The sequence below is a fragment of the Hippichthys cyanospilos genome, chromosome 17 (genome assembly GCF_059441005.1).
Source record: "Hippichthys cyanospilos isolate Australia breed blue-spotted pipefish chromosome 17, RoL_Hcya_1.0, whole genome shotgun sequence".
In the NCBI taxonomy this organism is placed as follows: Eukaryota; Metazoa; Chordata; class Actinopteri; order Syngnathiformes; family Syngnathidae; genus Hippichthys; species Hippichthys cyanospilos.
In genome coordinates this window covers 11,914,712-11,932,814 of record NC_142385.1, presented here as the reverse complement: position 1 = coordinate 11,932,814, position 18,103 = coordinate 11,914,712, and the positions used below count along the sequence as shown (strand labels likewise).

Below are 18,103 nucleotides of genomic sequence, written 5' to 3'. Positions count from 1 at the left end.
GTTGGACGAGCTTTGGAAAGCTTGTTAAGAATTTAAATCATCTATAAATTTCTTAAAATCAAAATTGAAGTGTTATTTACCATCCAAAATGCACTGAACGCTAACGTCAACACTTAATTGAATAAACTATAGATTTTCATATCCGAACATTAATTTCTCTTGTCCTTGTAGCGGGTCGGAATAGTTTTGTGGTTGCGCGTGCTTCACACCGCATCCGCCGCGATGAGCTTCGAGTGGCCCTGGCAGTACAATTTTCCTCCCTTTTTTACGTGAGTATCACTCTTAAATCTAACTTAAATACGATAAAATAAAGACCAAGTCATCCTTTCAACATGTTGTCCATTTTAGGTGTGTGGTTTATGACTGTCAGCGTCATGTTAGCCGGTTTTCTAGCCAAACAAGCCAAAATGCTACGGAAGTGAATTTGCTCACTTTAGCAACTCTCATAATTTTTATGTAATTGCAGGTACAGTTTGATTTCATACACGGCTCTTATATTTTTGTCCTCAATAAACGACAGCCGTATGACCCGTAAAGCCGTTCGTGTACCTTTCGATGAGAAACATTTACCTTTCTGTCATCTAGCTGTGTTGTTAGCTTGCAAAGCATGAACCTCTAAATAATGTGAACATTTCGTTATATTTGGGGAGAGAAGTGTGTGTGTGTGTTTAACACGATGACACTCATCTTGCAAAAAATGTATTTTAATTTAAGTGATGACACGTAATCTGTTTTTTTATTGTTTTGTTTTTTTTGCTGAGTGTCACTGTTTAATATTGTAATTCATGATGTGTGTTTGATGTGTGCAGGCTTCAACCCAATGTGGACACTAGACAGAAGCAGCTGGCGGCGTGGTGTTCGCTGGTGTTGGCCTACTGCCGCCATCAAAAGCTCTACACGCTAGATGTGATGGAGGCACAGGAGAGCCCTGTCTTTAACAATCGTAAGATAAAACGTATCCTTTCAGAAGCTCAATGAAACCTCTAATCACACTTAAATTCAATGTATTTTGTGTTAGCCCGTCTTTGGCATCTTGCGTTATAATTAAAATAGCAAACGTGTCAGACCGATGTTATCTGGTTGAATGTAGTTGGATGTCTTGAAGTGAAGGTGTTGATCACTGTGTGGACTTTTTGTTATTTTCAAGAGCTAGAAATTATTTCCTTGCATTGAAAAGATTCTTATCATTTATTTGTAAATGTGTTTAATTGATTTCAAAGCATATTCTTTCAGATATTTTAATAAACCACTTTTATGTGCTTTGACATTGAATGTCTTTAGCTGTTTTGTTTGGAATACTTTTGTGTTGCATAATTTTGGTTATGTGTAGCACATTTCGTAAAAATAGATAAAGCCGCCTTGCTTGGATGGTTCTTTTTGGCTTCCTTAATTAAATAACAGGAAAACTGTCCATGGAGGCCATTCAAGTTGTGTTTGAAGAGTTAAGGAAAAAAGGTAAGTAATTTTTGGGGGACATTTTGTATCTTGTATATATTTATGTATTTAAGTATAGATTTTAATGAGAGTGTGCTCTATGTATGTCTGTATTTGTGGTGGTGGTCAGGCAACCTGGAATGGCTGGACAAGAACAAGTCAAGATGTTTGGTGATGTGGAGGCGACCCGAGGAATGGGGCAAGCTCATGTATCACTGGGTAAATTAACGCAACACAAGGATCATAAACAATAATGACAAAATGTACACACAGAAGAAACAATCAGGAACATTCATATATTGTATCCTTTTCATCTTTTTCAACCACTACTAAATCAACAAATAAATTCTCCATTAAAGAAATGATAATCATAAAGATAGACTTAATAAAATAAAATATTTAGAAAACATACAAATGATTGGAATGATTAAATAAATGTTTGTGTTACTTAACTATGTTAATGTTCTGCAAATTATTACAATATATAATATGAACTGATATGTATTATAAAGTATATAAGAAAAAGTAAACCAAGGACAAATTATTCTTTACAATGACTTTATGTGCGCCACCACTAATCTAAACATGGTTTTCCAATCGATATTGCCTTTGTGAAATATAAGTGAAGCAGCTCATTTTTATCCAGCTCAGGAGGCGGCCATTTTGCCACTTGCTGTTAACTAAAAATAACATCACAGTTGCTCTGGGGCTCAGATCAAGACCAATCATGGCTCAGCTTGCAAACGTCACATGAAAGAAAAGATTTTAAAACAAAGATTGATAATAGTTTTTTTTTTTTTTTTACGTGAAATTTAATGGAAAAATGTCTTCAGCAAATGAAAATATAAAACATTAGAAATTGTTTTGTTGTTGTCTCAGGTGTCTAAAAACGGAATGAACAATACAGTCTTCACGCTTTACGAGCTTTCCAACGGCGATGACACAGAGGGCGAAGGTACAACTTCTTTGCCAAACTGTCCCGTCTGAAGCTGTACACCATACTTGTTTCACAATTGGTCTTTTTGCTTGCTGCACAGAGTTCCATGGCTTGGAGGATTGGATGCTGCTGCGCTCGCTGCAGGCGCTGCAAACGGAAGGAAAAGCTGAGATTTTCAGCATGGACGACGGCAAAGGCGTCAAGTTCTTCTGAGGAGGCCAGATTTTTGGATCCCTTGTTGTTGTTGTGGCTCAATGCTGCATCCATATATTTTTTTTTAATTAAGTTTTGAGGTAACGACATTTAAAAAAAAAAAAAAAGAAATCATGTTTGGAACTCGTCCTCCAAAGAGGGGTTTGTAAGTGACACTTGGACCAAGACTGCTGAATCAACAGAACCCAGCTTTGTTATGAATAACTATTTTAGAGGACAGTTATGTTGTGACACTATCCAAGAAATAATCCACAATCAACCTTTTTCCTCAACCCTTTATCATATGTAAAAATAAATAAACAAGACTACTTTGATAAAATGGACTACTTGATATCTGCATGTGTGGAGAAAGCACTGTGGGCTAAAACATTAGGTACATTTCTTTTTTTCTTTCTTTTTTTTTGTTACCTTGCCCAGAAATGCTTAATAGTATAAATACGTTGATATACCTAAACAATAAATGCTAGGTAAGTAAATAATACAACTTTAAAATAAGTGTCTTTAATTTTTATAGCTAAAACAAATATTGGACCTAATGTTGTGTCCTCTGGGAAAGTTCCATAAACCAATGACGTCACCTCGTTGGTGGTCATGATTTATCCTGTGGGAGGTGATAGAGTTCCAGGGAAACATCTTGTGTTTTTGTGCGAGTCTGCATGTATTTCAGATGAGAAAGTTAAAGAGCGCCTTCTTGTGGTTCGTCACTGAAATCATTGAGGAGGAGGAGAGAGCATACAGGGGCGGAGCTAATGGAAGGAAAGGAGCGCTCTCTTGATATATCCTGCTTGCTCAGATCTGTTCATACATAACACTTAACACACCACCTTGTTGCTTCTCCAGGTCCTGGCCGAGGAATCGCTTGAAGACAAGCTTGGACTATTTTACGAGGAGGAACATGTATTTTCACGCAGTGTGAGGAGCAAGTGAGTAAAGTAAAATAGTATATACATATATATTTTTTACTAAAAAATTGTCTTCCCACAATCATGGCATTATTAGTTTTTTTTCCAAATCTTTTTTTTTCTTGTGATAAATTACAGTATTTGTGTAATCAATACCAAATTAGTAATGTTTTCTTTTAATTTTCCGTGCTTCCGAAACAAATCACAAGTGAGCTTAAAAATGCAAGAGCAGGAATGTCACAGGAAAGCTGTGTACTTTATATGACTTATTGTGCGTTGCATTGACTGGTCAACATGACACAATATGTGCGACTAACTGGGCTGACCATATCAATGACAAATTGCTATTCATGATTATGTTCACTGACCACATCACTATAGTTGTTAGTACTGACGACTTGCAGCTCATATAACAACTTGGAAATGTAAATCTGATAGAATTGATTATTGTATCGATTTATCAAATATTCAGATAAAATTTTCTTTAATGTGTAGTATAAACTCATTATTTTCTCATTTCGAGTTGATACACAAATTATTGTTATTTTGGATTGTTTAGTAATTAAAAAACAAACGAACAGCAATTAAGCCATATTACACAAGAGTGATTGATGTTGTACTCACTTCCAACTTTTTGAACCGATCCATTCACTTGTTCAGTAATCGTTTTTCCAACTTAAAGTCGAATGTTTTATTTAGATTAAACACCAAGTACAATCAAATAACTTTATAGAGTATGCTAGAAATTAGAATAATAACTTGAGAGGGTGAAATTTGAGGATTTTGAAGTTAAACAATGGCTCCAAATGATTATTTCATTCTAAAAAACAAAACAAAAAGAAACATCATTTTGATAACGCTAGTTTCATACTGATTCAACACGATGTTTCATGAAAAATGAGATATATCTCACGTTACCTGAAGTTGAAATTCTAAGGAAGTGGACCATTTTAGGTCCCTAAATGTTTAATTGACCATCATAAGTAATCATTGATGAATTAGATTATTAATAAGATATTGATTAATTATTGCACTTCTACCACTAATTAATGATGATGATGTCACTAGGAAAATGTGTTTCTCTACCGCTCCCAGCATAGATCAGACCATGACCAATTCTTACTGTGTTTTCATGCTGGTTTTTCCTGGTTTTACCAGCAATAGCTAAACCCCAAAATCCTAACTAAACAGCCAAGATTCTAACAGTCGAACCTTCGGTCATTGCGCAATCCATTTAATGAACTGAGCTGCAGCCAGCCGGAAGCTAGTGATAGCTAAAGTCTTTCTTGTGCCACAAGCTACCAACAGCTACCATTTACATATATTTTTTTCCTCCCATCTAACTTAAAGTGACCATGTCAAAATGTGACAATGTATTGTTCACGGCTAACGTATGACTATATTTGTACACAAAGGCATCTTTGAGTCCAGAGCTGCTGGTGGCCAGCATCATGTCACACGCCCAGGTGGAGATCCCCGGATGCGGTTTCCCAGGCTTGCAGCCCCATGGCCTGGGCGCACGCCGCAACTCGTACGGCTTACACAAAATCAGCGTGGACGTGGACTCGCCTCTCTTCAGCGGCGCCCTCTCCAAAGCCCTCTCCTGGTCGGCCGAGAACATCCTCAGCCTGCCGGAGTCCCGAGCAGAAGATGAAGAGGATGAGGAGAAACCCGGCGAAGACACTCCCCCGTGCAGCCCCTTTCCGGGGGTCACCAGCTCACCCAGCGAGTCAGACGGCGAGTCGGCGCAGGGGAAAGGGCGGAGGGTTACACCTCGCGTGAACTTTGACCCACGGTGGGAGGAGGAAAAGGAGGATGTGGAGACCAAGGCAGTGGCGACGTCGCCTGACGGACGCTACCTCAAGTTCAACATCGAGATCGGGAGAGGGTCCTTCAAGACCGTCTACAAGGGCCTGGACACGGAGACCACCGTGGAAGTTGCCTGGTGCGAGCTTCAGGTAGGATGTCCTTTTATGGTCAGCTTCCTGTCAATTACATCATAGCTAGTCTGCCTTGTTGACTTTTTTGTTGTGTCCGACGCCACGAGTCAAAAGTTTAGAAACACCTCATTTAGGTACAAGATATGAATGATTCATCCACTTTTTCAAATGGATGAATATCATTAATGTTGCAGTGACAAAAAAGTTAAAAGGTTAACTCAGCTCTTTTAATGTAATAAACAACAAAAACAGTCAATATCAGTCATTTTAGTGAGCTCAGAAGACTTGAAGATGGACTTTGCAAGTAATTTAAAAATGCTTGATTATGCATTTTCAAGCCCAAAAATATTTGTCCGAAAGTGGACTTTCCCCCTCTAAACAGAGAATAAACACAAAACAACGATAAAACACGTACTCATTTATTGCCATGTTTCATCTACTCAAAATATTTGCGTGCGTGTGTCGTTCCTTGTCGACCTTGGAGTGGCTCCATGTCAAGTTTGGTCTTTGCTAATCTTTGTTGTCACTGACAACCAGGCGGGCCCTCCGTATGCCTTCAACGCTTCAACATGCTCGTGTGTGATGTAAACAAGTCCGAACAGCAGCTGCGACCTGGCTCAATGGAGGATTTAAAGGTTTAACAGCGACAATGTCACTTCAGCCTGCCAGGCGAACGCGACTTCCGAGTTGATGCCCTAAGCCACAGACAAAACCGCTGTGCCACTGACACACACCCAGTAGGCGCTTTGGTGGAGACAGTCGTGTTTATTACATGAACAAAAAGGGCGGCCACCAGCCACTTAGCTGGGCCGCATACCAGGAAAACTGCATTACTTCCCACTTAAACAGCAATTTACTAAACCGCACTGGGCAACAAATAATCTAACATTCAGGAAAAAACTTGGCGGGGGTCAGACAGTTTTAGCTAGCTGGCAGGTGCCACGATGTAGATCAGGGCTTCTCAGTCTAGCTTTTCGAAGAAACCCACTTATAATCCTTCAGACCAATTAAACAAAATTACCTTGCTCTAAATACCTTATGATCCAACAAGTGCCTTTTTTCAAGTAAAATGGTGGAAAGTTATAATGGCAAATAATTATTTTCAAGATTAGTCGTACTAGTTGCACAAAACTAGTTGCCTTCAAACGATGAAGAAATATTAACTAATTCGAAAATTTTCAGAATTAATTGCGATTAATTTTCAACAACTATTTTCTACGACACTAGTAGCAAAATATTATTTCCTTTTCAAGACTGTTGTTATAACTTTATTTGATCCCGTAAGATGATTTTTTTCCAAAACAAAATTATCCAATTTTACTCACGGAGTTGTCTTCTCTTTCAAAATTCAAATTTTGAAAAAAATTTGAAACTCAAAATTTCGTCAGTATTTGAAGACTATGGCCATCTAATGTTCACAACTAATATACACACACACATATATATACACACATACTTTCTAATCTAATAATAAATAATAATTTTAAAATAATTTATATGTATAAAATAAAAAGATTTCCTTGGTAGAGATTTTGTGCTTTTTTAATGTAAAGTATTAAAAAAAAACATAAAAAATAAAATTGGCTCTTATGTCTGGGAAGCTAAGGTGTAAATTAGCTCTGGTGTCGTCAGCTCAGGCGTCCACCTGTCAGGTGTTTATTTAGCTTGGGGAGTTGGGGGGGGGCAACTTTCTTTCCTGCATCTTTTTAGCCAGCGGCCATGTGTGTTGTTAATCTCCCTTAATGAGCTTAGAGGTGGTTGATATGGTTACAGTCCACGGTGGGTTGACCTCAGCATCTCCGCCGGAAATCTCCACCTAACATGACCCTCGCCTGCCCCCGCCCCCACTCACTGAATGGCACACCACAGCCTTGTGTTGGTGGTTAAACAGGACCGAGCCCTGCCGTGTTGATGCAGCAGCACTCGCAAGTCATCTAGAACGACTTGGGACGGCGAGTCGGGCAAAAAGAATCGCGAAAGGTGAAAATCAAATGTTCTGTCGCACCCAAACGCCATCATGTCTATCAGGTTCATTAAAAACACAATTTTTCATCTATTGTGTGGCTACGAATGCCAGCCAAAGTCGACTTGTATCTCTTGGCCTGAAAACTAGTTGAGACTTCAAAATGATGAAATTGAATTCCCACCATGACACTGCAATTGCGCTACACATGACATAATCAGTGTGGTGTAGTTTATGGTCAGTTTGAATAAGCCAGGTATGGCCATGAAGCAACCCTCTATGACGCCCGTAGTTCCTCAATCATTGTTCCTGGTTGTTGGCTGAGGGAAAAAGAAAAAAAAATGAGAGCTCACACAGCATTAATACAACTCAAAACAATCTTCCAATTGACCGTGCTAGCAACAGGCTAACAACCAGTATTTTTTTTTCTTTACAGTGTTATTCTTTAGCTCTTTCTAAAAAGTTTAAGAATTTCCTGCAAACTTTAGAAGAAATATCAGGATATACATATCAATACCATCATTTAAAATTATGTCTGGAAAGGTATAGCTTTTATTCTATATCACACACAAACAAATTCTGCCAAACATTAAGCAGGAAAGGCAAATAATCATGGTGATTTAGTTTTGTCATCAAGTTTAGCGACTAATTAAGCATTTCATGACGAGCTTTACACCTCAGCGAACCGTGTAGTGCCATCACTGTTTAACAAACAGGGTATTTTGCAAACTTCTTGTCATGCGAAACACAAATACTTTTTCCAAATATAAAAGAAACAAACTACTAAAACTCGATACTAAAACTACTTCAACTAGATACAGGGAACCATCACTATTTGTGTTCATTCATTTTTAGGAAATGTTTGGTGAGCCAGTTGAAATACTCCATTGGGTTGTTTTGTGGCCCCTGAGCCATAGTTTGCATAACCCTGTCCTTAAAGATTTATTTGTTTGAGGAGACGGATGTAGGGGAAAAAAGGGAAGCGTTTACAAGATGTACGTCAGAGGAGCAGTAATAGCACTGAGCCCATGTTTACCACTTCAAAAAAAAAAAAAAAAAAGACACGATCGGGCAGTAAAGCGTGTGGCCTTTTTATGGCAACAAGGCTTACAAGAACATTGTCTGTGATTATTCCTTTAAGCCAGCACCACTTTTGACTCATTTGTTTGCTTTGTGTTCTGGAGACAGACATATTGATGTTGATACTGATAAATACTAATCCCAGGTAGTAACGCATCAAAATGTTTTATAAAACATTAAAAATGATCTCTTACACAGAGAATGAACTAAAATTAAAATACTGTATGTTTACATGCCAATTATGATAGTGGAACTGCAGTAACACAGAAAAGAATGTGTAGCAATGTGTACATTTTCAATCTTTTTGCTGTATGCATTTTTTTATTTAGGCGCAGCATTTACGGAGTTAGTTGAAATGCTTTTGCTGCTGTGAAATGCTGAGTGGAAAGTTGGCCCGCTGAGTGACACTGAGGCCTTGTACATCCTGGCACCAGCCATTACGCTTGCCTTACACGGCCTACCTTTCCGTCCTAGTGCCGCCACAATGAATGTTTTCCACTTCCAGGAAATATACCTGACCACAGGTACCATACTGTGACTCATGTAGTACAGTATATACATTATAAACTTGTGTTTTCTGTCATGTTAGGTACCACACCAGGAAATTTGAAATAATGTTTTTTTTTTTAATCAGTTTAATCGATCCAACAAAACAGGATACTGTGATGGTGACCAATTATTCCTTTTATAGAATAATTATATCTTATTTGTCCGTTTCAGTCGCTTCCACAGTTAAAACAGTTCCCTGCTTATTTGCATTTGTAATACGAACAACATAACTACAAATAGGAGCTATACAAAAGTAGAATCCGAGTTGCTGATTTAGCAATTTGGCCACCATATTTTGCAATTTTTTTTCCCAACCTAAATAACAACTCAAAAATGTAAAAGCAAGTGTAATTCCCACTATGTTAATTACTAGAATGTATAAAATGTATTTATTAGAGTGTACTTTTTGTTTTTTTACATCTGATTCTTTAATGTTACCCTAAAAAAAAAAAGAACCTCCAAGCCCATTTCGAGCATTCTGATGGACCAGTTAGTTTCTGTTTTACTTTAATTTTGACAAACATTTTCTCCACTCATTTATTTAAAAAATGTAATTGACGTCAATTGATGTTGATGGCGTTACTCAGTAGGGTTTCCCTTGACGTACTATCACGTAAATGTTAATAACCACCCCAATACGTAGGGCGTTTCTCAACAAATTTCTCAGCAGCTTGGCTGGATGAGGGTCCAGATCAAAAGGAGGCCAAAAGGTAAGCAGAGCTGCAGTTAGCACGGATTAGCAATGGTTTCTGATGGGTAATAATAACATTCAGCAAAGTTGCTTACGTGATGGGGAGAAGGTATTTGTGTTTGGTGATATCATTCTCTGCACCCACTAGTCAGAATGCAATAATAAAATGTTTATGGTGTCTTCTCAAGGAACAACCAGTTTTGGTTGCTCTATTTTGTTAGCAAATATTACACTCCATTCGTCCCTGAGCCCCGAACAACGAGCAATTGTTCCTGTTGTTTTAGCTCTCAAATTGTAGCGTGTTTAAGCCGTCTTGAGTCACGTTGCGATCAAAATCGGCCACGTGACCGCTGATCATGTTTTTTGGGTGACCGAAGCGAGAGAAAAGGCCACGGGTGGACTCGGCCAAGGTGTTTTCTATACACTGTTGACAGTGCGAGGTTGCGGTGGGAAATGTGTTCATGTACAGTGCGGCGGCTTCCTAAACAAACTCCGAGCAAGTTCGAGGGGGTAACCTCCGGTCATTCCCGCCATGAATTGGCCATTTTTAGAAAGACTTGTGTGTTTTCTCCGTCAACACGACACCTTAATGTACTGGAGTCTGTCTTTTTTGGTTGGGTCAAACGCAGCACTATTGAAGTTGTGGACATCAATCTTTCATGCGTGTTGCTCACGTGACAGGCATAGCGGAGCTTTGTAAACTGGATCCGCTCCTGGTACCCACTGGGACCTGATCCTTGCAACTGAATGTAACTGGATCCCGATGGCGCTCACTGTAGCCACAACACTTACTAACATCCAACAGCCGGACATCCATTGTCAAAACGTCTTGTCCTCATTTGGGTTGTGGCTGAGCCGGTACCTATAGCTTGCCTTTCAACAATGCCTAAAATGGCCTCTTCAAACCTAAACAAAATGGCCGCCCTCCTGTGCCCTTTTTGGGCTGATCCTTGAGGGTATTTTTATCTCTTTGGACCTCATAGGAAGAAAAAAAAGCAAACGGATTCCTCCTTAGTCAAACAATTATTTTTTTTTCCAAGCAGAGCTTTTAAAATTGCCTCAGTCTCTGCCTCGGGACAATTTGTTAATCGTGTTTGGACTTGAGCACCAGGCTATGCCAAGGCTCTCTTTGACATTTGAATAGCCTCCACATCCGCAAACTTGACCTTTGTAAACTACATATTTTATTATTTATAACCATTAGTAGCCGAATTGAAGAATTAATACCACATGGCTTCCAGTTAATTAGGTTTGTGCAGTGATTCTATATTTATACATTTGTCACCTTATTTATGTACGCATGTACACTGCATTTCTGACAAGTTAAATGTCATGTTGCTTCTTACATGAGACAAGTTTTACAGGTCAGTAGGAGTGTGTGTGGCGGATCAGTGGCAGAAGGCTTAAGTGTAATTTATAAGCGCTCCCTTAGTTGGTTAGTAACAGCAAATATATCAGCCAGGTTCAGGTCCAGTTAAGAATAACCAAGTAAATAGGCTAATCTTTCGCCTCCAGGGCACGGTGATGCAAGACTTCCTGGGATACGCCGTATACAGTGCTTGTTACTGTTCGCGTATGTAGTGATTAGGGGTGGCACTACTTTTACTTGATCGGTTCACTGGACAAAGTGAATGATACATTTTTAATGAAGTGTTTTTTGTTTTTTTTATGCGGGATTATGGTTTATTTTAAACTGGCAGTTTCTCTCTAGACAACTCTTGAATAGTAATTACTATAACCTATTAGTTATTTGGAAAAAAACGTTTTGACGCAAGTCAAAGCAATATAAGTATTACTATAACGTCATCTTGTTAGCTAAGAATTATTTTCAAGTGAAATAAGGAGCGTAATTTCGACAAAAGTAGCACTTTGCCACCATCTTTTGCTGTCTGCCGGACAGATCTATGTTTGTGAAATGAGCAGCTTCATTTAGACAGAAATTACTTTGGTGCCATCTTGTGGCATCTTGATGATGAGGAACAATGTTAAAGTTAATTGAGGAGCTTCATTTAGACAAAAGTCACACTTTCTCACCATCTTTTGGTATTTTTGTACGACAGGGTTGTTAGTAAAACGTCAAGTTTCTTTTTAGGCAAAAGTAATGCTTTGATGCAATTTTTTTGAGTGAATTCAGGAGCTGCATTTAGACAAAAGTAGTGCTTTGCCGTCTTGTGAGATCTTGATGACAAGGAGCTATGTGGAAGCGAATTGAGGAGCTAAATTTAGATGATACTATTCCTTTGATGCCATCTTTTGGCACCTTGATGACCAGGAGCTTTGAATACGCAAACTGAGGAGCCAGAAACAGACAAAAGTAGGGCTTCGCCACCATCTTTTTGCATAAATAGACATTTGTAAACCTTTTTGAGGGAAATACGAATTGTATATTGTATAGTTTCAAGGAACACCTTATCAAATAAGCGATATAAAGTTGACATTATTGTTTTCATGCTTCAAAACATGCCTAAAATATAGATTAATGTACTTTTTACAGAGGAAGAAAAAAAAGTATTTATGCACGTGTATAGTGTTTTTTTGATTGCAGACCCCTGGCCCAGCATGTTTTTAGCAACATTTTCGTAGGTCCACGTGAGCTCGATTTGTTGTTGTCCGTACGTGTAACCTGTCACAAACTTTACGATGCGGCTGATGCGAGTACGTGCCCTCGGTCCGTTCTCAGGAGACCAAATGTTCACCTAGTCGACCGCACGTCACATTGGGCTTGGAAGCAGCACACTGGCACCTCAGTTCTCACCCGCAACACACCTCAATGGCCGCACTGTGTGCTCATGTCAATACAAAGTGTGTGTCAGTCAGCTTCGGACCTGCATGTTCCCGCCTTTTTGTCTTTGACCTTAATCCGCAACTTGTGGCGCATGTAGGCCTCGGTGATATGGCCTTAAAATAAAACCTTGATAAATTTAAGATGCTACTTTTATTTTTTACACTAAGATATTATGAAATGTAAATGATAATGACATTATTTGAAGCTAGCAACAATGTGAAAATAAATATTTCTATGAAATATTTCTATTTTAGCTAAAATGTAAGCACAATTTTTAGATTTGCAAGCTGTGTGGTGGAAACTCTTTACAACAGATTGTGAAGAAGTCTTAGAGCCTGTTTGGCTAAATGCTAACTAACATCCAAAACGACCTAGATGGGCTGACAAACAGCATCTATTTGTGAGTTGTTTTAAACGCTTCAAGCAAAGGATATTTGAACACAAATGGTGCATCAACACACATAGACAGACAATTTAAAAATGTCATATAGTTTCTATCCTCAGCAAGAAATTACTTTTATTACTATGTTTTCATATAGTACAATACCAACCCAATTCCAGTGACCATGCCCTTCCCCTTATAGAAAATTCTGGAGTATTTTCCCCCTTTTACAAGTAATCAAGAATGAAAAGATAATCTCCTCAGCCGAGGTAATAAAGTGATCCTCTAAATCCACTAAGCAGGCGCTAAAGTCCCAGGGAATATTAAAGTCTCACTGACTGGAACTCACCCCGCCCCCCCATTTCAATTTTTGGCACACGATAAGTGTTTGCTGTTGTTTTCGTTCGGCAGTTGTCACAATAGAGCCGCTGACAGAGAGTAAGGGAGCGTCTTAAAGCCAGCTTAATGGTCCACGCCGCTTATGTAACAGCGCTCGTGTGGCACCGAGCGGTCCCTTGAGGGCTCCCCCCTCAACCCCTTCGACCCCCTCTGCTCAATCAACACCGCTCTCTCCCGCTAGCATGCAGCTGCAAGAGATGATGGAAAAGTTGAGACACATTTATTCATGGCGATACGCTTGCTGAATGTTTATGATTTCCTGTACATTATGTAACATGCTATCCAGGTCTACTTGTGTGCGCACAGGTGTGTGTGTGTGGAGGGTGGGGGGTCTGTGGCTTTGGTCAATTTCTTAGAAACATTTTTGCCAATTCTTTTATTTTTCCTTTTAAAAGGGATAGTCCACTCATTTTTCCATTTTCGGCAGAAAAAAATATGTTTGTTTACAATTAATATTTTTAAAAATACATTTTTTCACTTGCTGTCGACTTAAAATAACATCACCTGTGCTCAAGACACGAGTGCTGACCAATCACGACTGACCTGTTGGTCATGTGATGTTCACAAGCTGAGCTGTGATTGGTCATTACCTTAGCATTCAGCACATTTCATTTTCAGACGACAGGAAGAGACAAAATGCGTTTTTGAAATGTGTTTGTACGTGAAAAATTATTGTCAAATTAATTAATTAATTTTGATTTTGATTTTTCACTTAGTGACATATTTTATTGATTGATTTAATTTAAGGTCTATTATATAGGACTAGATCTATTTAATGAGGCATAATAACCAATGAATTGTTTTAATAAGAAAAATATGCTACTGCAGTAGTTGTTTTTATTGTATTACAGTATACATTTGTATTTTGTTGGATATCATCACACTCGCAGTCGTGCTCCCGTGTGTGTGTGTGTGTGTGTGTGTGTGTGTGTGTGTGTGTTGTTATGTGGCCAAATGTGTCATGGAAAAGTTGGACAGAAGTTTCGCATGTCTGTCTCCAGGCCAGTCCTTCTTTGGCCAGAACTTCACGCACTAGAACTGTGTGTGCCAATGGAAGGTCTAGCTAGACATTAGACTGCTCCCGCCTCAATACAAGCAATGATTGCAATGTTCTGTAGACATTCACTCAGAATTGCAAGATGGAAGATTTTGCATGTTAATGTTGTAAAAACAAAAGCTGTTTTAAGGCTTGTTTGGTATTAGGAGAACTAAAGCAAATCAAAGGGAGAAAAATAAACGAATGGAATTTTTAATCATGTCATTGGCTTTTTATATTGCGAAATAATCATTTGAAATTGGATTTTTGTAGTCAGTAGCCGGTGACATCATGTGACCTCCGTGTGTACTCAGCCCAAGTTGTATCCTCCATTTTGCCTCCTCAAAATGTCTCATTTTTGTGGTTTTCAGTGGAGAAAATGATTTACCTTTGCTCGTGGTCCATAGTGGAAAGTCGTCTTGGCAGAACTTTTCCAACAAATCCTTCCACAATGCGTCTTCTGGAGGTTTGCACTCATGCTTGTAAAGTCAAGCTTGAGTGAAAGAAAAAAAAAAGACTTGTGCTTTCTCAACTAGGCCTCAATATACAATTCAAAAATCAGATATTTTATTTAAAACTTTGCTCATAGAGGATATAGCGATTATTCAAATTGTGATTTTGATTCTCTATTAGTTGGTTTATTTTTCCTCATGACATAAACTTCCGCAGAAATCTTAACACTCATTCACTGCCAAGGACATATTTTTATGCTTTTTACAAATCAGACATCCAATCTTGGAAATGCAATGAGTTCATGTTGTAAGGCTGCAGCCATTGCATATTTTTGGTATTTAAACATCTAACAATAATTATTTGCAAGAAATACGCCGGCAAATGAATCAATTAACCACCTAGCCCGATGCTTAATAAGCTCACCCATGCCGTGCCGCCGTCTTTAAGGAAGACTAATTAGATTGCGTTCTAAATATGCCATTGCTCACTACCTGCTTATGTTACTCAATACGATGGCTACAATCTGCCGCCTGTAAGCTGATTTTTATCTCCAAACCTCTTTGCACCCAGCTCCAGGAGGCCCTCCTGACATTTGAGAGACACTTGGACAGGTTGCATGGTGTAGAGGGGGTGGACGGTTTGGGGGACCAGGTTTCCTCGACTTGATTGTAAACACAAACACACACGCTGGGGATGTAATTTTTTTTTCTTCCTAGAACTTATCCTGAATGCGTGATTCATGTCGGCAAAGTCTCCTGAGATGTTTCCGCTAAGCTCCTAAATTGCTCCATTCAGGGAACGCGGAGGACACACAAGAAATGTCTTTGTCCGTGTGGCGTCATTGCAGTATTGAAGTGCATGTATGGATCTTTAGTGGGGGGCCCGCAAACTTGTAATCCCCCCCTCGGCTCTCCTTTTTCACTTTTTGGAAAAACGCTGCGATTATGCAACCAGGATGGATGAGCTTGTGGTTTCCACTGCTGCTGTTAATTAAATCTAAGTAACAGCCATTTATCAAGCCACTGTTTGTTTGAGTTATGTAATCATACGCGCCCCCCCTCGGTGTTCTCTAAATGTGTTTGACACTGTGGGTTAACTGGTAGCATATGCTAACTGCAATGCTTTCTTGGTTTGTGTTTGCATTTTTCATCAGCTAAGTTGCTTAATTTGCTATGTAAGTTACAAATTGTTTTGGATGACAAATTTGACTAGCAATATATTCTCTACCATTGAATGTTAAATATTGTTATCCATTGTAACAAACAACTTAAGGCAGCAGCTAATTATTTTAATATTTGATTAATTAATTACAGGTATATTTTTGTCCATTACTCAATGAATCAGATTTTTTAAACACGTTTCAATTTCCATCCTTTTATATAAAATATAACATTTTTTTTTCCAAATTGACATTGCAATTCTTTTTTATGATGTAGTTGCTTAATATTAGAAAAAATGGTGATCAATGTTTTCCAAAGTCAAATAATTTGATTTCTGACGGAGTCTGCTGTCAATTGCTGTACTTGGATAAATAACAAATACAGGTAAATAAGTAAAAATTATAAACTCACAAGCCTTAATTATTAGATAGCAAATCGTAAACACGATGCTTATCGTTCCCAATGCGTGTTAGCCCTTTCCTAATAAAAACGCCTGTGATTTCACAGACTCGTAAGCTGACCAAGGCGGAGCGTCAGCGCTTCAGCGAGGAAGTGGAGATGCTGAAGGGCCTCCAGCATCCCAACATTGTGCGCTTTTACGACTCGTGGAAGTCGACGGTGAAGGGCCACAAGTGCATCATCCTGGTGACGGAGCTCATGACGTCCGGCACGCTGAAGACGTGAGCCCTGACCCACCTCATTTTGGACAGGCAAACAACCTGGCAGCTCAATGAAATGTCTTTTCCTTTTTTCCCCCTCATAGATATCTGAAAAGGTTCAAAGAGATGAAGCTGAAGCTGCTCCAGCGATGGAGTCGGCAAATCTTGAAGGGCCTCCATTTCCTTCATACGCGTACACCGCCCATCATCCACCGGGACCTCAAGTGCGACAACATCTTCATCACCGGGCCCACGGGCTCCGTCAAGATCGGCGACCTCGGGCTAGCCACACTCAAGAGCGCCTCCTTTGCCAAAAGTGTTATCGGTGAGCTTGTGGGACAAAAATGACACAAAAGTATTGGGATGCAGCTCTTCATAGTCAATCAAGCAATCAGAGGTGTTGTCTTATAAAGTATGTAGTGGCTAAACAAAAGGAATTTCTGTTCTTGTTTGAACGTTTCTGATCACAATGTTGACAGGAACGCCGGAGTTCATGGCCCCCGAGATGTACGAGGAGAAGTACGATGAGGCGGTGGATGTTTACGCCTTTGGCATGTGCATCCTGGAAATGGCCACCTCGGAGTATCCCTACTCCGAGTGCCAAAACGCTGCCCAGATCTACCGCAAAGTCACCAGCGTGAGTAATGGGGGTTCCCTTTGTTATTACAGTGCACACAAACAGTAGAAATGACAAAAGAACACAAATAGGGTCGGCCTCCTAAAAGAAATTAGCTAGCTAGTTGTTTATGCAAAACACGAAAAATGTGTTTGTTAGTTAGTCAGGAGTGAGGTAGCTAGCGAGTTAGTCTGTAAATTGGCAAATGTTTTTGTAATATGCAAACGGCTGAAAGATTATGTACACTAAAACATTTGTTTGCAGGTTTACATAAAAACTACAAAACATGAGCAGAGTGAATCCCCTCGAAATATCATTAGCTAACCAGCTAGTTAACTAGCTAACTTTCTTAAGTCAACTATAGTTTCTATAGTATTTGCATAATCATAATAGCTCAGTGACTAGTTATCTATGTGTTGGCTAAGTATTCGTAAGTAAGTGTGAAGATTTTGTGTAATACTATAACTAAAATGAAAAGTCTCTGCTTTTTACTAGTGAGTGCTTGTGTAGTTTGTGTTACGGTAGTTTGCTATCTAGTTACTAACTGACTGGCTGTCTGACTAAAAGTAGTTTTTTGTATCTAATCACTGACTGGATAAGTAACAGTAGTTTTGTATTGTTTTGCATAATCACATGAGTCAACCATCTGTGACGTGAGTCATGCTAGGTGCTGAGTTTATGACGTGAATTTAAAAAAAAAAAAAACATTGGAGTGGTGACTTCAAATGTCTGCGCATTGGCGCCGACATCACGACGGGCGGCAACGATGTGTTTTGGAAAATTTTGTCTCAGTTGCTGCAGACGTCTGTTTGTGCACAGTTACATCACACAGGCAAAGTCAGAAAGTGTCGAGCGGATGACGTCTGCATATGTTTCGAAGCTAGAACGTCGGCACAGTTTCCCC

The 18,103-nt window shown here is 39.1% G+C and overlaps 2 protein-coding genes across 2 annotated transcripts in view; both read left to right on the top strand.

Moving 5' to 3' along the window:
- Positions 1–190: 190 nt before the first annotated feature.
- vps25 (vacuolar protein sorting 25 homolog) lies at positions 191–2,910 on the top strand. The gene is made up of 6 exons (XM_088438943.1): positions 191–269; positions 810–955; positions 1,402–1,455; positions 1,565–1,653; positions 2,314–2,389; positions 2,472–2,910. The coding sequence occupies exons 1-6, from the start codon at positions 223–225 to the stop codon at positions 2,582–2,584; spliced, it is 525 nt and encodes a 174-aa protein (XP_088295069.1). The 5' UTR covers positions 191–222; the 3' UTR covers positions 2,585–2,910.
- Positions 2,911–3,108: 198 nt separating this feature from the next.
- The window catches only part of wnk4a (WNK lysine deficient protein kinase 4a), a 31,123-nt gene continuing 16,128 nt past the window's right edge, over positions 3,109–18,103 (top strand). The window contains exons 1-5 of the mRNA XM_088438941.1: positions 3,109–3,507; positions 4,902–5,444; positions 16,432–16,604; positions 16,688–16,908; positions 17,063–17,220. Of these exons, the coding sequence (XP_088295067.1) occupies positions 4,938–5,444; positions 16,432–16,604; positions 16,688–16,908; positions 17,063–17,220 (1,059 nt within the window). The 5' untranslated portion in view covers positions 3,109–3,507; positions 4,902–4,937. The remainder of the gene's footprint in view (positions 3,508–4,901; positions 5,445–16,431; positions 16,605–16,687; positions 16,909–17,062; positions 17,221–18,103) is intronic.

Coding starts and splice junctions, on each gene's coding strand:
- vps25 (XM_088438943.1), top strand. CDS start 223: ATGAGCTTCGAGTGGCCCTGGCAGTACAATTTTCCTCCCTTTTTTAC. Junction 956..1,401: donor TAACAATCGTAAGATAAAAC/GTATCCTTTCAG, acceptor ATTAAATAACAG/GAAAACTGTCCATGGAGGCC. Junction 2,390..2,471: donor CGATGACACAGAGGGCGAAG/GTACAACTTCTT, acceptor CTTGCTGCACAG/AGTTCCATGGCTTGGAGGAT.